The 20,978-nt window shown below is 41.2% G+C and overlaps 2 protein-coding genes across 5 annotated transcripts in view; one reads left to right on the top strand and one right to left on the bottom strand.

The window, feature by feature from the left end:
* Positions 1 to 20,978, top strand: part of LOC134822474 (coatomer subunit alpha-like) — a 122,982-nt gene that overhangs the window by 81,039 nt on the left and 20,965 nt on the right. The gene's annotated exons all lie outside the window — the stretch shown is intronic.
* Positions 1,816 to 7,362, bottom strand: LOC134822477 (early growth response protein 1-like). Of its 4 annotated transcripts, none has more exons than XM_063833588.1 (9): positions 7,085 to 7,362; positions 6,749 to 6,871; positions 6,338 to 6,456; positions 6,016 to 6,159; positions 5,660 to 5,854; positions 4,385 to 4,523; positions 4,054 to 4,175; positions 3,754 to 3,890; positions 1,816 to 3,307 (listed from the first exon to the last, which is right to left on the bottom strand). In XM_063833588.1, exons 1-8 carry the CDS (start codon positions 7,353 to 7,355, stop codon positions 3,765 to 3,767), a joined length of 1,239 nt encoding a protein of 412 aa, XP_063689658.1. In that variant the 5' UTR covers positions 7,356 to 7,362; the 3' UTR covers positions 1,816 to 3,307; positions 3,754 to 3,764. The 4 variants fall into 4 exon arrangements, with proteins under 4 accessions (XP_063689658.1, XP_063689655.1, XP_063689656.1 ...); XM_063833585.1 differs by having other exon boundaries at positions 1,859 to 3,307; positions 4,054 to 4,187; XM_063833586.1 differs by having other exon boundaries at positions 1,873 to 3,307; positions 4,060 to 4,187.

The raw sequence follows: 20,978 nt of genomic DNA, 5'->3' as shown, positions 1-20,978 counted from the left end.
TTTAACGCTTACCGGTCATCTTAAATCTTCATAACTTAAGCGAATGGACTCTAACGACATGAAAACTGAAAAGTTAACATCGTAAATTTTAAAATTTCAAAATCCGAGTAACTTCAATCTACAGGATCAAAAAGTTAATTAATTCTATCTTGATAATTAATTCACTATTATTTTCTTCTCTAAAATGAAACTTTATAAAACTGCTCTAATGCTTGGTGCACTGTGTAGGGGACCCTGTATTAATAACCGAGATACTAACTTTATATTTTGTAATTTGTTTTAAAGAGGTTTAACCTAGGTCGAGTTTAGTGCGGATTAGATAATAAAGTTAACCTCTGCTCTAGCTCTGGATCTAATCAGAAATCAAGAAATTCCATCTTTACATATTTAACAGCGCTGCTTACCTTTAGTGCTGTGTTAAACCTCAGTGAAATCTTCTGCTGCTCTTAACAGCAAGATTTAACCGTGCCCGGTCTACCGCGGCCATTTCCTCCCCCAAATAAGGATTAACATACATAATGTACATAACATTAGCATACATAATTATAATGTAAACAACCAAAACCCCGATTTACCCAAAACCCAGATTCACCGCGGCATTTTCCTTTCCCCAAATAAGGATTAACATACACAATGTACATAACATTAGCATACATAATTATAATGTAAACAACCAAAACCCCGATTTACCCAAAACCCCGATTCACCGCAGCATTTTCCTTTCCCCAAACTCCGCGATAAATAGGGGTATTACTGTATACTGTTACTTGAAAACAGTAAACATACCACCGACCACTGATACTAGAACTGTTGTAATGGTAGTAATAGCAGTGGAAGGGGGGGGGGGGGGGGGGGGGGGGGTAGAAGCAGTGTAACAACTGACCTCTCCTCTACGATTTAAACCTTGCCTTCAAATAATGCTTTAGCAGAACGATCGAATGTGATAAAACGGATAAATTCAGAATGGCACGAGATGCTGACTTCTGAAAGCTTCTTAATATATTACCCTGATTTAGTACAGATGTACGCTCTGTGGGGATAGTAACTCCAAATTACTACGAGGTTATTACGTTATGATGATGCTCAATGAAAATCGTATCTAAGTCGACAAATATTTCTTAATTCTTATCACTCATCGACTATGAAAGGAATTATTACAATTTCCATATAAACTTACTTGCTGTGCAGCTGAGAGGTGATCCTTCAGGATAACATGTGGTGTGACGTCATAACACGTGGTGTGACGTCATAACACATGGTGTGACGTCATAACACGTGGTGTGACGTCATAACACATGGTGTGACGTCATAACACATGGTGTGACGTCACAGTGATCCTTCACATCACTGGTAACTTTTCCAATAATATTATAAAGTTGATCGAACTGTGAAATATACATTCCATTGTAAAATTCCATCGCATCATGTGTGATTCTACTCCATTCCAGTTATCAACACTTACCAAGATCGAATAGAATTGTTGCCGATAAATCTATCGCTCTATGAATCATTACGCCAAATTCTTCATGTAAATCGAACTATGTCCAAATTTGGATTAACTTTATTAAGTTTCCAAGTAACTAGAGCGTATTATAGTGTCTGTCCCTTGTTTGTTCGCTATCTGTTTTATGTCTGTTGTTTATCTATTATTACTTGTTTATAACTTTATTACTTATTTATCTGCCCCCCCCCCCCCCCCCCCCCCCCCCCCCCCCCCGTATCTGTCTGTGCTTTGTTTGTACCATTACCATTTACCAATTTATACTGTTTCTAGTAATCTACGCAATTTTTGTAGAATTTAAAATACTTTTACTTGAATAATAATTACGTTGTTCTGAGATAAAGAAAACTCTGACAAAATAGACGCATTTTCAACCACAATAAATAATATATTACTTAAAATCATCTTACACACATACAACTTGTAGAATAACAAATAAAAATTAATTATAATATCAGAACAAATTACAACTTACTTAATAGATTGTTTATACATGATAGCTAACTAATTTGGATTACGTCATCACTTAATCAGTTACCCAGACTTGGAATTACAGTTTACAGGAATCATGAAGGTTTTACGTTACAAAAATAGACTAATACGTCACCAGTGTTACAATTGTGAGTGTTACATAACATGTAATAAGAGTGTTACAAATGTGAGTGTTACATATGTTACATGTAACAAGAGTGTTACATAGTTTAGGAATCGGTTACTTCATTAAGGGGGCCGGGGGGGTCCCCTTAAAACCACACGTTAACAATTAATTCGGTACAAGTAACCACAGTTAATTTATCCTTATTTACTACTGTAACAACATATTTCCTATAAATTACTATAAGTCTAACTATAACTTATGTTTTGTTGATGAAGAGTCTATTTAAATAACAGATACCTAAAATAACATGCACCCATTTTAATACAATACTCAGATCACGTGTCTAATACCCTCAAGCTTAACTAACATTGTATAATAGTGTAGATATAAAATGTAGAAAAGTCTAAAAAATAAAAAAAGAAAACGTTCGATATAATATAAGCTCGAGCAAACCGGTACAAATACGATAGATATTATCAGTAAGTTCCACAAATAATTACTTCATCATTATAAACAACGACCACAGATATAACTTCGATTAAGTGTTTGTTAATTGCGTAAAATCTGTTCATTACAGTTTTAGTCTTCATCAGTGCTTTAATGACGTCACCATGCCAAATTTAACGTCACTGTAATGTCTATGACGTCATCAGTCCACCCTCTGGCTACTCAGTCTCACTTTCTGGCATGCTTGGAGGAGACCAACTCTGATGTCTCAAATAAATCTGTTATAACGTGCTACTACTTATTATATTAGTAGTGCTACTAGTTAGTAGTAGAGTATTATCAGCTCACTTCTCAGCTCCTTCCAACTTTATACCCACGTCCACATCGGGAGAGAGAGAGCCAGCTCCTCCGTTACTCACATTCATAGAGTTGAGATTGGAGAGGAGACTGACAGTGTCCAACATAGCGCGGTGGTTCTGGTATATACTGGTGATGTCAGTGGTGGGGGCCCCGGCGCTGGTGCTGATGCCGCGCTGTTCTAACAGTGCCTTCTGGTACAGTGCAGACAGGTTGTTCATACTGGTGGGGGGCGAGAACTTGTGTTCTGATTTGGGGGGAGTGAGGAGTCCAATATTAGCGGGGGAGGCGAGGATAGAGGAGGAGGTGGGGGTGTAGGGGGCACTGCTGGTAGTGCCCTCAAACAAGCCCTTGTTGTTCTGGTAGAACGAGGTCAGGGCGGCTTCCTTTACGTGTATAGGGACCTGACAAAAGTAAAACGTTTATCAGGGGAACATGATAATTGTGTGGGCAGGGCCCTGGGTCATTGTGTTAAGTATCTTGAGTAGCCGTATTAGTCGTATGGCATCTTAGTTTATGGTATCTCAATTAAGATGTCGGTATCGTGGCAATAATGTTGCTGAGAAAGTCGCATCAAAATTAAACGTAAATTCCGGAATCCCGACTATTTTCAACAAGTAGGTTGAAGAAGAGAGCGAAGTAATATTCTCGAGAAATTATGGAGGATAGGTGACAAGGGAATTTGCCAATTTTCTAACCAGAACAAATTAGAGAATTGTCTAAAAGTTGAATAGATTCTCTCGGCAGTCGGCTTATCGTTGCACAGTTAACAACTTGATCATACTTTGTTCAGCTCACAAACTGAACAGATCTACCTCAAAACAACACTAAATCTAGACATTAATCTTACCTGTTCTTTCTTTACACTCTCGAGCAGAGCTTTATGGTTCCTGTAAAGGAAGGTAAGATGATCAGGGGAGTTAGGAGCGAAGGAGGTTTTGATACTGAGGTGGGAGGGGGGCTGGAAGACACTGTCTTGAAGCTGTTCTGAGGGAAAATTAGAGGGGTTAGTCTTCAGACGCTTCGACATTATAGGAATTAGGACTTGAATCTATTAGTTTCATATTCTTCCTCAATATCACGCAAAACCGGCTCTATGATAAAATTCAATCTGGCTAACAAAAGAAGATAAGAAAGTAGTAGTACTCACAATTACCTGGGGGAGCATGGTCAGGGACCCCAGAGAGCTGTAGGACTCAGGTTCACTGCTCACAACAGTAGGCTGGTTGTTCATGTTGGGCACCGTGTTAGCCTGCCCGTTACCTCGGATATCTGGCAAATAGGCTGAAATAACCAAAAATATAGCAACACTCGACCTTATGTTGTGAATATAAGATTGCTTAAAGCTTCAAAGGAAAGTTAAGCTAGACTAAATTATGTTGCGTGTTTCAGCGATGCAGTATGTGGTTACTGAAGGGTGTTGTCTTATAATGAGCTGGTGATTGCCTAATGTTAAATGTACTGTAAAGTAAGGAACTTACCAGAGAGGAGGAGTTTGTTGAGCTGCTTGTGGTCGATCTTGTGGAGGTGGAGAATGTGTCTGTTCATGTTGCTGCGCCACGCGAATGTGTTCCCACAAATAGGACAGGTGTACGGTTTAGATTTCCTCATTATCGGGACCTGTGCAGTGTTGTTATGTTATTATCTCTCTGGACCTCTTATCTTGTTTGGGCAATGAAACATTCCGAACTGGGTTTTAAACCTTATCTCACAAAGACATGCCCTGAACAGCAGTGGTACCTGATCTGGATTACTGCCACCTTCCCCCCACACCTACGAGTTACCTGGTTACCTGGTTACCTGGTTACCTGGTTACCTGGTTACCTGGTTACATGCCCTGAACAGCAGTGGTACCTGATCTGGATAACTGCTACCTACCCCCCACACCTACGAGTTACCTGGTTACCTGGTTACCTGGTTACCTGGTTACCTGGTTACCTGGTTACCTGGTTACCTGGTTACCTGGTTACCTGGTTACCTGGTTACCTGGTTACATGCCCTGAACAGCAGTGGTACCTGATCTGGATAACTGCCACCTTCCCCCCACACCTACGAGTTACCTGGTTACCTGGTTACCTGGTTACCTGGTTACCTGGTTACCTGGTTACCTGGTTACCTGGTTACCTGGTTACCTGGTTACCTGGTTACCTGGTTACCTGGTTACCTGGTTACATGCCCTGAACAGCAGTGGTACCAGATCTGGATAACTGCCACCTTCCCCCCACACCTACGAGTTACCTGGTTACCTGGTTACCTGGTTACCTGGTTACATGCCCTGAACAGCAGTGGTACCTGATCTGGATAACTGCCACCTTGCCCCCACACCTACGAGTTACCTGGTTACCTGGTTACCTGGTTACCTGGTTACCTGGTTACCCGGTTACCTGGTTACCTGGTTACCTGGTTACCTGGTTACCTGGTTACCTGGTTACCTGGTTACCTGGTTACCTGGTTACCTGGTTACCTGGTTACCTGGTTACCTGGTTACCCGGTTACCTGGTTACCTGGTTACATGCCCTGAACAGCAGTGGTACCTGATCTGGATAACTGCCCCCTTCTCCCCACACCTACGAAGACACAAACGTAAGATACTATACCCTAGTTTAAAGGAGCAGCCCTAATGTTCCTAAATTACCAGTTTCTCCTAAATAAAACAGACTCGCGGTAGACTCTCACATTAACATAGTTATATAATATATAACACATACTCAATAATATATTAACATTAACTTAAGTAAAATGGTTGTTAATCTAACCTTGATGGTAGGTTTCGGTTTCATCAGATGAGTTACAGATATGTGCCTGTTCATGTTTGTTTTCCAGTTGAACACTTTGTAGCAGTAAGGGCATATGTATTTAGTGAGAGATCCGGCCACGTTAACAGTGGGAGAGAGGGAGGGGTCCTGTCTTCGGAGGTCCTGGGAGGTGGGGGTACCCGGGGAGCAGTCCTCCTGTACAGAGAGGAGGGTTACTCGAGTGCAGTATTATAACTTAGTGCTATGTTTACTTTACCGTGCAGCATTGCTTAGATATCTCCAAATAATTGGGTGAACTATTAAGCGAAAAAATGTTTGAAGAATTACAGTACGATATTGTAGGTTGTGAAATGTACCTGTTGAACGGAGTAGTTAGCTTGAGGACGATGTTGGTTATCCAGACCAGGTACTGCAGTGTCAGGACACATCTTCTTCTCTGGAGGCTGGGTTGCTGGATCTGCTTCGTTTGTTGGGATCTCCAGACTGTTTCTAAACCGGTCCTGAAACAAGAGGTTAGAAGCTTACAGTTGGTACATTGTGTTCTGGTTTAGTGTGGCTTTCTCTAGATAAGCCTTTACAGATACGTCAACACTTACTTGATCAGACCATAATATCTTGAAATAAACCTTATAATGGCACATGATGCTGTACCTGCTGTACCATGTCGTGATGGTGTACCTGAATAACGATGGGACGGAGTAGTTTGTCGTTTCCCTGGACCTCGTTAGGTTCCTCCCCCATTGAATCAGACTCTCTGCTCTCAGGAAAGGTGGAGGGGGATGATCTCTCTAGGGGACCTGGGTTATTAATTAATTAATTAATTAATTGGCTAATGAGGTACTTGATTGAACCTCAATTATTGTACTGTATCGTAACATAACGGTTTAAAATTTATCAGCCGTATTTTAGGAAACCATTGTAAGTTTTGTGTCGATAGTTATAAAACCAAATTAGAAAATACCCTATATTCCTTACGGTGAACTAAGCGTGATTCCTATCATGAGATGCCCTATATATAAGATTCTTCTAGAATTCCTATTCAAGCTGATGCCCTATAGTCAATAAAAGTCAGTTGTGCGTGCAGCGTACCTGAGTTAGTAGGTGAAGTAGCGAGAGAGTTGTTGTTAGCTAGGTTAGCCAGGTTCCACACAGTGTTAATACCGTCCACTGAAAACAGGCCTTCTTCTGAAGAATTAACTAACAGAACTTTCTCTGAAAACAGTGCACTTGTTAGCAACGTGATGCCCAAATAAGCACTTGTTAGCAACGTGATGCCCAAATAAGGACTTGTTAGCAACGTGATGTCCAAATAAGGGAGTAACTACAACGGGGGACAGGATGGTTAAAATACACCAGCTGTTTCTCTAACGTTTGTATTATGTTTTAGAGTGTACAATAATTATAGACAGAACGATGTGAACTCACCAATATTCTCCATGACAGTAAGAATAGAATTGTTAACGAGTTGCAAGAGGGCAGTAAGCGGCACTAGCGTGTCCTGACGAGGGTAGCTGAGTGCAGTCTGGCACCCTATAGAACTGTTCCCCTCAGGTAGGGAGCTAGTAGTAGTACCACCACTACTCATGTGCATTGTAGTAGCACCACTACTCATGTGCATTGTCTCTGAGTCCGGTGTGGGTGGGAGTTGGAGGGGCTCGGAGTTTAGCGTCTCGTGCGAGATATTGTGTGTTGCCATCACCTCCATTGCTTTAAGAGTATTGGCGTTAGTAAAACGGGAAACGTGTGAAGATGTAGTATTTAGCCGGCAAAAGATTTCATTCATCGCTTGAAAATAAAAGCAATTTGGCAGAGACTACAAAAGGTTACGAAGTGCGAACAAAACAAGAAGGAGAGTGCAGTGAGAAGAGTAACGTTAAGGAAAGAGTTAAAAGTGGAACTAATCAGCAGCTCCAGCCGTCTCTACATACAAGATCCCAGCTCTTGATACAGACCAACAACACTTTCACACGGGGACCTAACCGGCAACACCCAATCAGCGCCCAGTAATCCGCCCACGTGACCGGGTTCCACCAACCACGCGCCTCCCTGCCTAACCCTGGATTTCCTTGAACAATGATTATTTGTTTAAGTTTGTTTGGGCTACTTGTCACAACGAGCCTCCTCCCTCACGTCGAGCTCGCCCAGCAACTACTGACAACTAGCTCAGGTCTATCATCTAGTCTATCATCATCAAAGCTAACTCCAATTTATCCTATCATCACTATCCATCTTTAATCCTTGCCTCATCCGTGTAATGACCCCTCTCTGATTGGAGTTAACTCATGCTCTATCTGCTGTCATATTGCTACTGTCTAACTCACTGTATTTTGTGTTTTTCTAGAGAGTTGTAGAAGGAAGTATGTAGAGAGAGAGAGAGAGTGTAGTGTAAATCTTACTAACTAAACAGATGTGAGCTAATATCCGCGAGGGAGCAGTACAGTTATAGTTCTACCCAGCAGGCACTTAGTCAGGTACATGTTGGTTTTGTGGACCACGCCCCTTTAACCAACCTCTAGTCTACTGATCTGGAAACCTAACAATGTTTCCAATCTCCACAGATGTAGCTCATATTAAAACAACTCTTAGAGTTGGAACTAAAGTTAGAGGGCACACAGCAATTATAGAGTAATGGAGTTGGAACTAAAGGGTTAGAGGGCACACCGCAATTATAGAGTAATGGAAATTATCAATATCAATAATTTGTATGTAACACAACTGACTACGTAGAAAATACGACCAAAAGTTACTCTTCTGTATGAATAACATGAGCTGAGTCTTTTAATTACTTGCTCCTTAATGGACTGATGATGATGATCCACTTCTAATAACATATCCTGTTCGTACCGGTATGTGAAAAATATCAAATATTTCTGGCTTTTAATTGGGTCACATTCGGACACGTGATATGTGATTGTGTTAAATTGTGGGCAGGATTGTCTCCTAGAAATTAAAGCTGATCTGGTAAATCACAAGTGATGCGTTAAAAAAATCCAATTTAGAACATTCTTAAACTCGAATCAAACGTAACTACAGACTTCAAATAAACGTTACGATTTACACAAACCTACGAGAAACAGCAGAACACAGAACTGCAATTATTAAACACTCGGGCAGCATCATTGTTTATTGCAATCCGTTCTTCTCAAAACCTACAAGTGTTAGTTTCGACAATAAGATTATCTGAACCCTCCATTTGTGCATCCTGTTAGACCAAGTCACGTGACACGTTCAATCTAAACTTTGCTCATCTTAATGCTGTGAACTAATGAAAAAACGCGGGGGAGACCCTGGGAGTGGCTAATTGGATGTCAGCTGTTTCATTTTGGCTAGATTTTAACTTGCATGTAGAAAATGAACGACCAAAAGCGCGATCATGAGTTTAATGAAGGAGCTACTAAGGAGAAGAATGCGACATTATCTATGAGGGAGTTTGAATAACATTCTGACTAGGATGGAATCCACGCAAATCCCAGAGGAAGAAGTGGAAACCTGGCAAGTGGTACCCGCTGCACTCCGATTACCTGCGACCAATCAGCTGCTCGGAGTAACTCACGTGACTGAAGAGATTTGTCACGTGACACAAGCGCCCTTGATTGATTCTATTTAACAATTAGGCTCCTGACCCCTCTGATTTTTACATTTCCGGTACGTTAGAGGATGCAGCTGATGTTCGCCAGCCAAGCCGTCCGATAGTTCACCCTTTTAGCCAACCAGATTGCTGGACCGCTGTCACGTGTTCAATAGTTGCACCCTTAGATCTTGTGTTCAATCGCTTTAATCAATTGGAGCTAACTTTGACGCCTTTTTTCTTTTTTGAGCAGGCTGATGAAAATTTCCTGTATTTGTAAGGCTACGAGAAAAGTGCAATTTCAACTACAAAACGATAGGCTTGGTGTGTAACGAAGACGAAACCGACAACAATGATTAAATAGTAAATTAACTTTGCAAATCTCGAGTTAAATTTAAGAAATAGTTGGCAGTATCAATATGATAAAGTTTTAAAAGTTGGTGCAAGATTTATTATAAAAATGCTGGGTGTGCAACAACATTAGATTTACGGAATAAATAATCCTGGGTGATCATCTTAATGGTATTGCGAGGTATTAATTCGTTTTATCGATCTCTGAAGCTGATGTTAAACAGAACGCCTAGAATCATTTCGTTAAGATAATATAAAAATCACCATTTTATTCAAAGCTCTGATCGGATAAAGTGAGATGATAGTAGGGTTAAAGGTGAATTGATCTTCAAATATTTATTACATGATATCACGGAGGGCTTTCTCGCCACAAAGACAGTCACTAAAGAGGCTTCAACTAGAATTGAAATGATCTTAAAGAGCGGTATTCCTACAGCAATAAGTGAGGGTAGGGTGAACTAGAAGGTGCTGCTAACACGATTAGAACTAAGGAGAACTGAAAGCAGGCTGCAACCTCTCATATGCCACCCCTTTCTCCGGAAGTCAAGGACCGAAGCCTCATGAGCGGCGCCCTGCTGTTCAGAGCAGAGAGGATAGAGCTGCCCGGATGGCACTGACCCGAGTGAGCAACATCATTGGGAGAGGAGCGTGGTGGTCGGGCAGTTGTATGGGTCCGAATTTTACTGATAGAATTTGGTTAATTAAAATCAAGCCTTTTAGCTTAATTATTAATTACAAATGAAGCTCAGACCTGGTAGCCAATTGAGAGAATAGCTGGGGGAAATTTACAGTAAAACATGTAAATAGAGCAGCAAAAGCAGAGAGGGCTCACATCATCCATATTAGCTCACTGCCGCCCATTGGTCATCAGCTCTCATTTTTATCACGTGACGTGGTGTTCCCTTGTTTGCATTGGTTTTCTAGTGTGCTGATTAATTATCTCCCTAAGTCATTGTTACAATCCGCTGCTGGGAATTGTTCGAATTAAGAAATGTCAGGCCGCCTTGTTGATGTTGTATCAGTTAGATGAGCTCAACTACAGTGTTTCAGTGACGTCACACCACGTGTTATGACGTCACACCACGTGTTATGACGTCACACCACGTGTTATGACGTCACACCACGTGTTATGACGTCACGTCAGGCCGCCTTGTTGATGTTGTATCAGTTAGATGAGCTAAAATAGAGCGCCCAGAACTTGTTCCCGATTTAACCAAAATAAAATACAGCACCCAGAACTTGTTCCAGAGTTAACAAAAATAAAATGTACCAGTTCAAACCGGGTGAAGAACCAAAATAAAATAAACAAATTTGAACCATAAAAGCAGCAAAAAGCAAAAAGGTAACTGTTTTGGTGTAAACGCAGGTCGGTGCAAGTTAAAAAATACTCGTAACTGTACGTGTACATGACTTTTAAAAGAAAATGGAGGGAGTACACTAAGAGGGCTACAAGTTAAGAGGGACTACCACTCAATTTAAAGGAAAACCACCTCCGTGTAATACTGCTCTGAGTAGGGAATCTGTAAGCTGAGATGGTCCGTTATCTAGTTAAAACGCAACAATATTTAAATACACGTTCAGTCATCACGTAGCTAGAGTATTATATAATCTAAAAGGTGTGGAAGACAAATAACCGTGTGTGCACCTAAAATACTCGCCTTAACACCGCTAAAAGTAAAATGATCCGAGCGAGCTCTTCTTATCGGCGCATGCAGTTCTCGGTTTTATCACGTGATACGGTCACGTGCCGTCGTGACGTCGGACCACGTGACCTAGTGACAAGAACCACTTCCGGGGCTGGTTCTCAACTACAGTGTTTCAGTGCGCTTTGAAGAGCGCTGCTCAGTGCTGAGATTTTGCCCACCAGGATTACTGGATGTTATAGAGTCACCCATCCTAGTAGAACGAGGTAGCCCATTGGTTCTCTGAAGACACGTGACAGTAGGATATCGTGCCCTGATTGGCTAAACGGGGACACGTGGGTCAGATAATTGCTAGGGATTGGTTAATTGCCCGGTTGACAGTTCGACGTGATTCGATTAGCACCATAGGAAAGGATTTCAGTTCATTTCATTAAGAACTAAATGATTTTTATAAAAAGAATAGCTTCGGCAAGGCTACAAGCAGGATGCAGAGGTTATTTCTACGTATTTATTAAATAAAATCATTAATCAATCCGGTTTGAGATTGGGGCGGGGGAGGCACGTGACCACGAAGTAGGGACCAGGGTGGGTACCAGGTGCTAGATTTCAGGGAGTGTTTACCACAGTTGTACTTCTCTACGTGGCACTAAGACCCAGTTTAAAAGTTAGCCTTGAAAACTTACTACGAGTCAAACAAATCGAGTGAAAAGATACAAGATAGGCGGTAAATAGCAAGAAGCTTAAATTTTGAACAGCTAAAAGTTAAGGATGAGATGTATGACTGTTTGTGTTCACCGATAAGATTTAAAAAATACATGAAAAGATAGCTATCCGGAATTATAAAACAGCTAATATAGAATATATTAAGAAAGAGGAGGCTCGTACCTGCTTACAATTGCAAAAGGAAGAACACTCGGAGCCTCATCATTACGATTGTGAACCACCGGAATTATCATAATACGACTCTGTCATCAACCGTCGCTCATACCGCAATTTTCTAGGATTTCAAGAGATGACTGCCCATGATTTGGAAAGTGAAAATTGGGGTAATTAATTTTCGAATTATAAATCTTCTGCGACCTGAAAAAGTTTAATTCGTATGATGATAGAACGAGGATAAAAGCAGAAGAAGTTACATGTTGGGCTGAACCGCTACCGACAGACGGGCCAATTACTAGAGCATTTTAGTTTGCACCAATTACAGCGTGTTCATTGCGGTGAATCAATTAAGTAACCTATATCAGTTATCACGGAGTATTTGTGAAATTGGAACTTTTTGAAGTTGGTTGTGGTCTGCGTGGTCATCACTGATGTATTTAACACAACGTGAGTTTATTTTCCAGTCTTTCCAGACTAAAATAAGCCACGTTTCGGTTATATTCCCACATCGATTGTGGTCAAAAACTTAAAAGATAAAATTAAAAACGAACTATAGGAAAGCAGGGCGTCTCAATTAACGTTTAAATTAAGTTATGATAACATAAAACTTAATCCGCCCGAATGAAATCAAGAAAAACATGGAAGTTGAAAGTGCATGGAAAGTGGGAGCGAAAACCGCAGGGATACAGGCGCCACAATGTCGCCGGACAAAGCGGAGGGCTTGGCTTACAATACTGCCTGAGACCCACCATAATCTTGCATATAATACAATTTACCTCCAACTGATAAGGTTCGATCAGATGACTCGCCTGCTTTGCAAAGTTATTATCAGGTATAACGTTACCACGAGCTCACCGTACCGATCAAAGTCTTATCAGATCATCTTTGCCCAATGTATACGGTTACAGGTTCCGACGTAATGTGTGACTGGTCCCCCATTGGCCCACCTCCTGGAGTCCTGCCTCGTGATTGGGGGCATGTCACCACGTGATCACTGGAAAAGGCACAATATTGGCTGGTTTAAACTGGGGTCTTGATAACAGATGTGGTTCTGATAAGAGCAGCCTGCATTTTAATTAAATATAGGAACCAATCTCGCTATCGTTTTTGTGCTTATTATTTCATATGGTTTGAAATCACATGATCAATGATCTATACAGGATCGTGGAGGTTAATCAATACTGGCGGCACCTTCTTGAGGTCATGAAGAGGTCAGAGTTAATATGATTGTAAATCATTTTTAGAATCGTGCCAAATCAGTGTTCCACATGTAGCAAACATAATCTGTAATCAGAAAAAAAAACGGAAAATTGCTAATCGTATTAAATCTTTGAAGGAACGGGCAGACCAGATGCAAACTTTTGTTACAGATTAGAAATGTTGCTGGCTTGTCATGTGACGTGAGAGCAGTGGTCCCGTGTGAGGCTATATTTTAAACTCTTTGACAGGGGTCGCCATTTTGAGACAGTGAAAAGGAATGATACCGACACCATGCCTTTTCAAGATACTCCTCGATCTAGTCTCTCTCTCTCCCTCGATCTAAAGCCACAACATTTTAACGAATGACTAAACTTTTTGGGTGCTGATAGAATTCAACCAATTTTAACACTAAAACACTGTCGTCGCAGAATGATAAGGCGGAAAGATTTAAAACCAAGCTCTTATTCCTTATACAGTCTGTCAATGCTCAACTTTAAGCAACAAACAGCTATCAGAGTGTCGAGAAAACCAAGAAATAGAAGATAGAGCTTTGAAAACCTAAAAAAGGTGACGTTACTTTATTCAATTGCTAACACAGCGCTGGTACTGCAAGAAAAGCACAGTAAATCCACGTGATGTAGCCACAAGGTATATCACCTATATATAAACAGCCGACAACCTTGTCAAGAACATATCAAGCCCGCAAGATTGGACCAATATCAACAGAGATGACCTAAAACGTACAGGATGCGACCCTATCCACCGGATAAAGTCCGGCTCACAAAGCTGATCCCAATCCGAGTGTCCTGGAGGCAGCCCTGCCGCCAGCATCCCCTTACCGCGATGAAACTAGGAATAGTTTGAGGTGAAGTGACTGTGGAGGAATGCCCTGTATAAATCTCGGTATGTGTTGAAGTTGTTGAGCGGGTTAATTCTCCTCCAATTAGAAGACAATCGCCCAAACAAGCCAAGGTCAAGTGGGGAAGAGTAAATTCCATCGCCAATAGAACGGGCAGAATATAATATAGCAGTAATACTGGCACGATGTAGAGGTATGTTTGAAGGAGAGATGCAGCACAGAGCGAGAGAGAGTAAACAAGAATTAGGATCAAACTCCTTGGTTACTCGGGTTAGGCTGTACACCAAGTGAAACTTAAAGTAGCAATCATGTAAGAGTATATAGTTGTCATGTGATAGCAGGTATCAATCATCACGTTGCAGGATGAAAAAGTTTTTCAAAAGATTGTTCAGGCTGTCGACAGAGAGGGCCACGTGCACATCTCCTAGGCCGCCTATCATCATCTAAACCTCCTCGCCCGCTCTCATTGGCTCAATCTGGCCACGTGCCTCCCATACTTCACTCTCGTTGGCTATCAGAAATTAGCCCGAGTTTTTATTGGGTAAAACAATTGTCACGTGGCGATTTCTGGGCAGTTTAATTGGTTGTCAAGCCTTAAGTAGCTGAGCTAATCGTGATAATTTCAACTACTCACCTCCCGCCCAGCTCTGATGATCACAAGACCCCGGGAATGATTAGCCCTGTCGTATCACGTGACACTACCCGCCCGCCGTTTAACTGCCTGACCCTGAACCAGGTCTGAACTCCCAGCAGCTGGGGGGTGGACTGAGGTTTCAACACCCCTAAACTAAACAGGGAATGACACAGGGGTGGCTTCAAGCAGTACTACACGGAGATTCACCTGAGCGCGGTGGAGAGGGTAGGCTGAAGTATTGGTATAACTGCTCTGCTGACACGTCCCCAATTAGTGTCCTAATCACCAGCATCTCCAGCTCAACTGCCTGATTCGTCCAACCTTATCCCTGGTAGTAACTTTGCGGAGGCTTGTGTTATCTGTGGCAATAACTTTGCGGAGGGTAAATAACTTTGCAGATAGTCGGAGGATATTGAGCGGTTTATCGTGCCTACTTCAAAAGTAGTGCTTGCCGTGAGTTGGTGAACTTAGTGATGTTGAAATATCTATAGGCCGATTAGGCATGTCAAAAATATATAAACCCTCTTCGGTGTTGAAAATGTTGAGAAGAATAATTTCCTGTTTAACAATAATTTTTATGAGCGATAACAATTGATGATGTCCCAGGAATGCCAGGAAAAGCACACAGAAGGGAGGTAACGAATCATTATAAATTGATCCTTCGTCATTGGCCATTGTCAGCGTTTTTCCTCGAAAATTGCAAATTCTTGTCACGCAAAACCCAAATAAGTTTGGATGACAACTTTTTGAAAATCTGTTGACAGTTCGAATTTGCGAAAAACATGAAGCGATTGTTTTTATCCAACATCAAGCGGAACACAGGTCGGTAAAACAACGAAATAACGCTGAAATCTGGAGCACGATTGTCAAAAAAAACTTTAAACATCGTTCATACACACTGCGTCTCCGATCAGATATTGATCTTACGATCCATCCTGCCAATCACGGCACTACCTCGCTACCACGTGACATGACAAGCCAATCACCTGGTCTACTTCCCACTATGTTCAATCCTGTATTGTTTAAAGCATCTTCAAAGTGAATGATTACTGAAGTCAGCATGATGATCAGTCCCAGCATGTTTCACTCACGTGCCATGACCACGTGACCTCCCCACGTGACTAGAGCAATGATTTCTATTGAGCTAGAGAGTGATACTGGAGTACTTCACGATTCGTTTGTTAATGAATCAGAAAAGTTTGCTGACACACAATCGCATATAATATAAGTAGATATAGTTCCCGCTATGTTATTTTTATTGATGGGTCTAACCGTATTTACTTATTCACGGCCCACAAAATAAGATGCACACCTCAAGTAGCCTAATTCTAGATTTAACGCTGCTACGAATTTTACCTCTAAGCGCAACTTTGGCTAATGAATGATATACATTTTTTAAAACGTTGATAATAGTTCATTACATGCTCATATTTCCAAGGACTATAATTGATTGCATGCATTATTCACGACACGCCCTTATCTAATAGATTAAGTTTAATGGTTCCAGATATCCTATACGTTACTAGTCAGATGTGGTGCAAGGGAATTCTGCAGAAGAAGAGCTGGTGTCCTATCTAGGTTATTCCTTATATGGGCATCACGTGACTGCTAAACTTATCCCTTATGTTAGTTATAAAATAATATTTAAATCTTTCGGGGCAAGATCTTACAAAACTACACTTTAAGATTATGTTTAAAAGTCGCTGAACTATTTTTCTAGACTTTACGAACCAAAAATGCCTGGTTTAAAAAATGTATTTATATAATGCTCTGAGCAGATTGCAAAACCCTTAACTTCCTTAGTTCGTTATTCCGAGTTACAAATTCCACCCATTAGAAGTACTACTGATAGCCTATGGCGAATTTTCCGTATAATAAATCCGTTCTCCAAATCGAGCGATTATCTTATCCGCTGCTGGGAAGCCGTGACCTTGATATTCGTTGTGATTTAAGTGCGATTTGGCGTCATATCCTCCGGGTATCATTCAGCAAAGTAGTCCCGTCCAGTGCTCGGATTGAACCGTGAAATTATTAAGTTTAACTAATGTCTCCAGACGTCACTAATAGCGCCGGCAAAGTTAGTCCGATTTGGCTAATTGTTTTTGCTATGTTTTGCCTTCACCACTCCTATTTGTTCCTCAAATCTTGGAAAATCCCACCCAGCTCGTCTATTATTTCGTGCGCTGTATCAGTCACGTACAATTAGCATTTAAACCACGGTGGCCATTGAACTACTCAACAGTAGGCAGTGAAGAAACTTGCGTCAGTTCCTGCCCTGGCAAGCGCCCAACCTCCATAAGGCGCCCTATCTACCTGTAGTAGTAGTAGTAGTAATCATGCTACATTACAAGTTGGCATCTAAACGTCGATCTCTTCATAAAAGCACTTGTTACTGGCTGGAGCTGAGGTATTTGTCTTACACGTGACTATTATTCTTTCACCTTCTGTTGACCAATCAAATTCCGGAACCACGTCATATGTCAAGACAAAGGTTGTTCACCCCCCGGCCCCCCGTCCCCGTCCAAATCTATTAATATTTATCATAATATCAAGGGTTCTGCTGAAGAAAGGAATCTGTTGAAAAGAGGGCATGAAATTGTGAAAACAGGATTTTGTGCGTGGTGCAAAATCAAAAAGAGCACGTTTTGTAAGTGCCTGATGAGCTGATGATTGAATAGTGTGATATCATGTCACTTTTGGCCCCTGGAAGTCCACTTCTGTACACCTCCTCATCCTCGCAGTATGTTAAACTGTTAAACATGCCCCACTTAGGTTTTGCGAATCATTAGTAAAATAATACTGGGTTATATTGAGAGCTGTTTGTTCTTAATTAGACTATTGTAATAATGTTTCATAGCTTGATAAGAATTCTCTTAAAAATAAAACGCTGAGTATGACTGCCAGTACGTTTCATGAGCTCCAAATACTGGAACATGGCTATTAATCTTGTGAATGAGATGCGCAAATTCACGAGAGTCCCTATTCATATAACAACATTTTAAATATTATTGACATATTTGCCGTATATATCGAAGAATAAGATCCGCCGAAAAGATTCGTTAGATTTAGATACACGTGATCAACACGTGATCAACACGTGAACACGTGATGATCAGATTTACTCTTTAAAAACTGGGAGTCAACCTGTCCTGGAATATCTATTGAGATCAAAGTATTCCTTACTCTAGAAGAAGTAATTATATTTTACTTATCGGGCTTAGGCGGTCTTCCTATTCAATATAACTTATGCAATCAACAAATGAACAAACTTATCATTTTAATCCCCTGTCATTCGTCCTATAATTGAGCGGATAAAGTCACCATCCAAATTCCCAAGACGTCCATCATCCTTTTTGACGAGCCAGCCGGTATGCATATTATATGATAAATGCCGGAGGAGTAATTCTCCGTTCATTGATTAGGTTTCATTAAACTGGTCCGATCCGGAACCTTGACACTTGACATCTGGTCTCCCCGGAGATGAGTGAGCTGATGAGATCTATTTTGCAGCTCTAGATTCACAGTAACGAAACTCAAATATTGCGTTTTTAGAAAGTTAAACAAGTGCGATATATTATCTGCGTATTGGAAACACTACCGTCCAACTGCTAGCTTGTGTTTACATACTCTCTTCTACTCGTTAAGTAGCGGAGTAATTACGGAGTCTACGAAAGGGGGAAGTTAGCAAACATCTGCTGATAATAATTAAATACTTATTACCAGTATTACAAATGTCGAACTTTCTGACTTATTGAAGGGCGATTGAATTGGTAAAGTATTCAGGTGCAATCAAAAGATAGTTCAGCTCTTTAAAGCTGTCAGAACGCAGAGTTATGGAAAACAATATTACAAGAAGCATTGAACTGAAATTTGCTCATCAATAAAAACTAAAGCAAAACTGAAAGGAGCTGAAGACAATTATATCCTTAAAAAATCTCCCACAAGTTGAAACGATCGGAAAAATTTAAAATCCAGCCGACTTAAAATTGCTTATCTTGTCTCTCAAATTATGCTGTTTATTAGATTAGTGGTACAGGAGACTGATTCCAATGATTGAACCCAGTAGAAATGCGCAGTAAAATATTTGGGCGTAAGAGCAGCATACCGGACACACGATCCTGTGCGGACTCCCCCGATCAAGTAGTACTAGTAGTAGCGACACAGTAACAAATACCCGTGAGAGCACGGACAGTTAGACGCTGCTACAAGTAAACGGACCTGATACCCCACTCACTAAACACCCATTAAACGAACGATCCCTCCACCCCAGCTAACGACCGCTAGATATCGGGTCCATCATTTTAGACCGTGCTGAAGCCTCGCACCGGGCTCTCTAACAGTGTACTAGTAATACAACATCATACTAAACTGACAGGACTCAAAACGTCAGTCCAAACTTACACATTTACAGGGTTCCAAAACGTCAGGCCAATCTCACTTATCTTAGAGAGCTCAGTACAAAACTTACCAAACTTACAAGGCGAACTGATCACTGTCAAGGAGTCAGTACAAACACTAGAACGAAAATTCCCATCCAGTAAATAACCTTTCCCCGGTTTCAAGTCCTGGTCCGCAAAAGTTTAAAATGTGTGCCAAGCGATGCCATCGGCTGTAATCTGGGCTCAGATTAGCTAGCTAGCCACGTGGCCTGATGGCAAGTGTTAATGGGAAAATCAGTAATGCTGGCAGTATCGGCTTCAAAGCATATCGGTAGCAGCTGTGAAGTCGTTTAGATTCGGTGTGCGGACAATAAAAACCGTGGCATGAAACTGAAAAAATTCGGGGCAACATGTCAACGACAGGCAGCTTACCAACACAGAACTCTCGGAGATTTGCAGGATAATTCTAATGAACATATGGTATATAAAATATAAAAATATACGGCAAGGTATATTATCAAGTTTTAAAAGATCAATTCTAGCCAGGCACTGGTGAAGCTATAAAACTGCCCTGGGCCGTGATTGATCGTTGACAACAGGATAGTGTTTTTAAAAATCGTGATGAAAAACTTTCGATAGATCCTGCTGCGGGAGCTTGTGAAACCATAGATCAAATACCGGATTGGATGTTCGTAGGTCACGTGACAAGGTGACGCCCTCCGCATTGGCTCCCTCACTCACGTGACTGCGCACTGACTCGAGTTGATTGGCTAGTATGTGAATACTGGTGTTAAAAATCGTTTCAAGATCTCACTGGCTCTGAGAGGATATTGTGCGGGGGATGATCAAGGTACGGTGCTATGAGCAGAGTGGTACCCACTACCAATCCCCCACCACAAGTTTAATATATCTCAGCTGTAGATTGTAGTAGTTGTGGCGTGTTCTCCACAACAGTTATATATCAGAGTTTCGTGTTACTGCAGGTGATGTTATAAACAATTTTATCAATATCAGATGTTGAAACTTTACAATTGTTTCAGGGTTTACCTTACTCCGTGAATGGTGTCGAAAGCTTGCGTGGATCTACTAACTTGTTAAACCTACAAGCCTTTTCAGCAGATTTTTCATCGGCCTTTTTTATACTTAACAACAATCCGCTCTACAACTAGTCCTACTTTTAACACATTTATACCAATCACAGTCTCAAGCTTGCCGAGGCTGTCAAAAAAGGAAGCGCTCTCAACATTTTCTCGGTAAATCATGATATCCGGCATTACTGGGCAGCTGGGCATGGTTTAACATTTCATAAAGCTCAGAGATGATGAACACTAAATATCTGTTAGGGATCTGGCAGATCTGGAATCCTTACGCTGGACGGTCAGATCCCTGTAGCGTGTAATAGTTGTGTCGGGGGAACAGACTACCCCCGTGATCTACTCATGTCAACACAGAATCAGACACAAAATACTAAAATATAAATGCAATCCTGGTGTGATTTCTTGTCGTCGATCATCAAGGGCCTTAGTCAGTTTCTTATTGAAACTTTAAAACACTTCCAATCGTGTGACCAATACTTCAGATCACGAGACCTCGTGCAATTGACCAATACTACTGTGTGACTAAAGCACCTAACTGAACACACTACGTCCTTCACGTCTAAACGGAACTGACGCCAGATTGTTTGAACGTGTCTCTAAATCTGAACAGAACTGACGCCAGATTGTTTGAACGTGTCTCTAAATCTGAACGGAACTGACGCCAGATTATTTGAACGTGTCTCTAAATCTGAACGGAACTGACGCCAGA

This window comes from Bolinopsis microptera, chromosome 10 (assembly GCF_026151205.1).
Source record: "Bolinopsis microptera isolate Bmic1 chromosome 10, MBARI_Bmic_1.0, whole genome shotgun sequence".
NCBI lineage: Eukaryota > Metazoa > Ctenophora > Tentaculata > Lobata > Bolinopsidae > Bolinopsis > Bolinopsis microptera.
The sequence above is the reverse complement of the archived record's forward strand: the minus strand, read 5'-3'. Positions and strand labels throughout refer to the sequence as shown.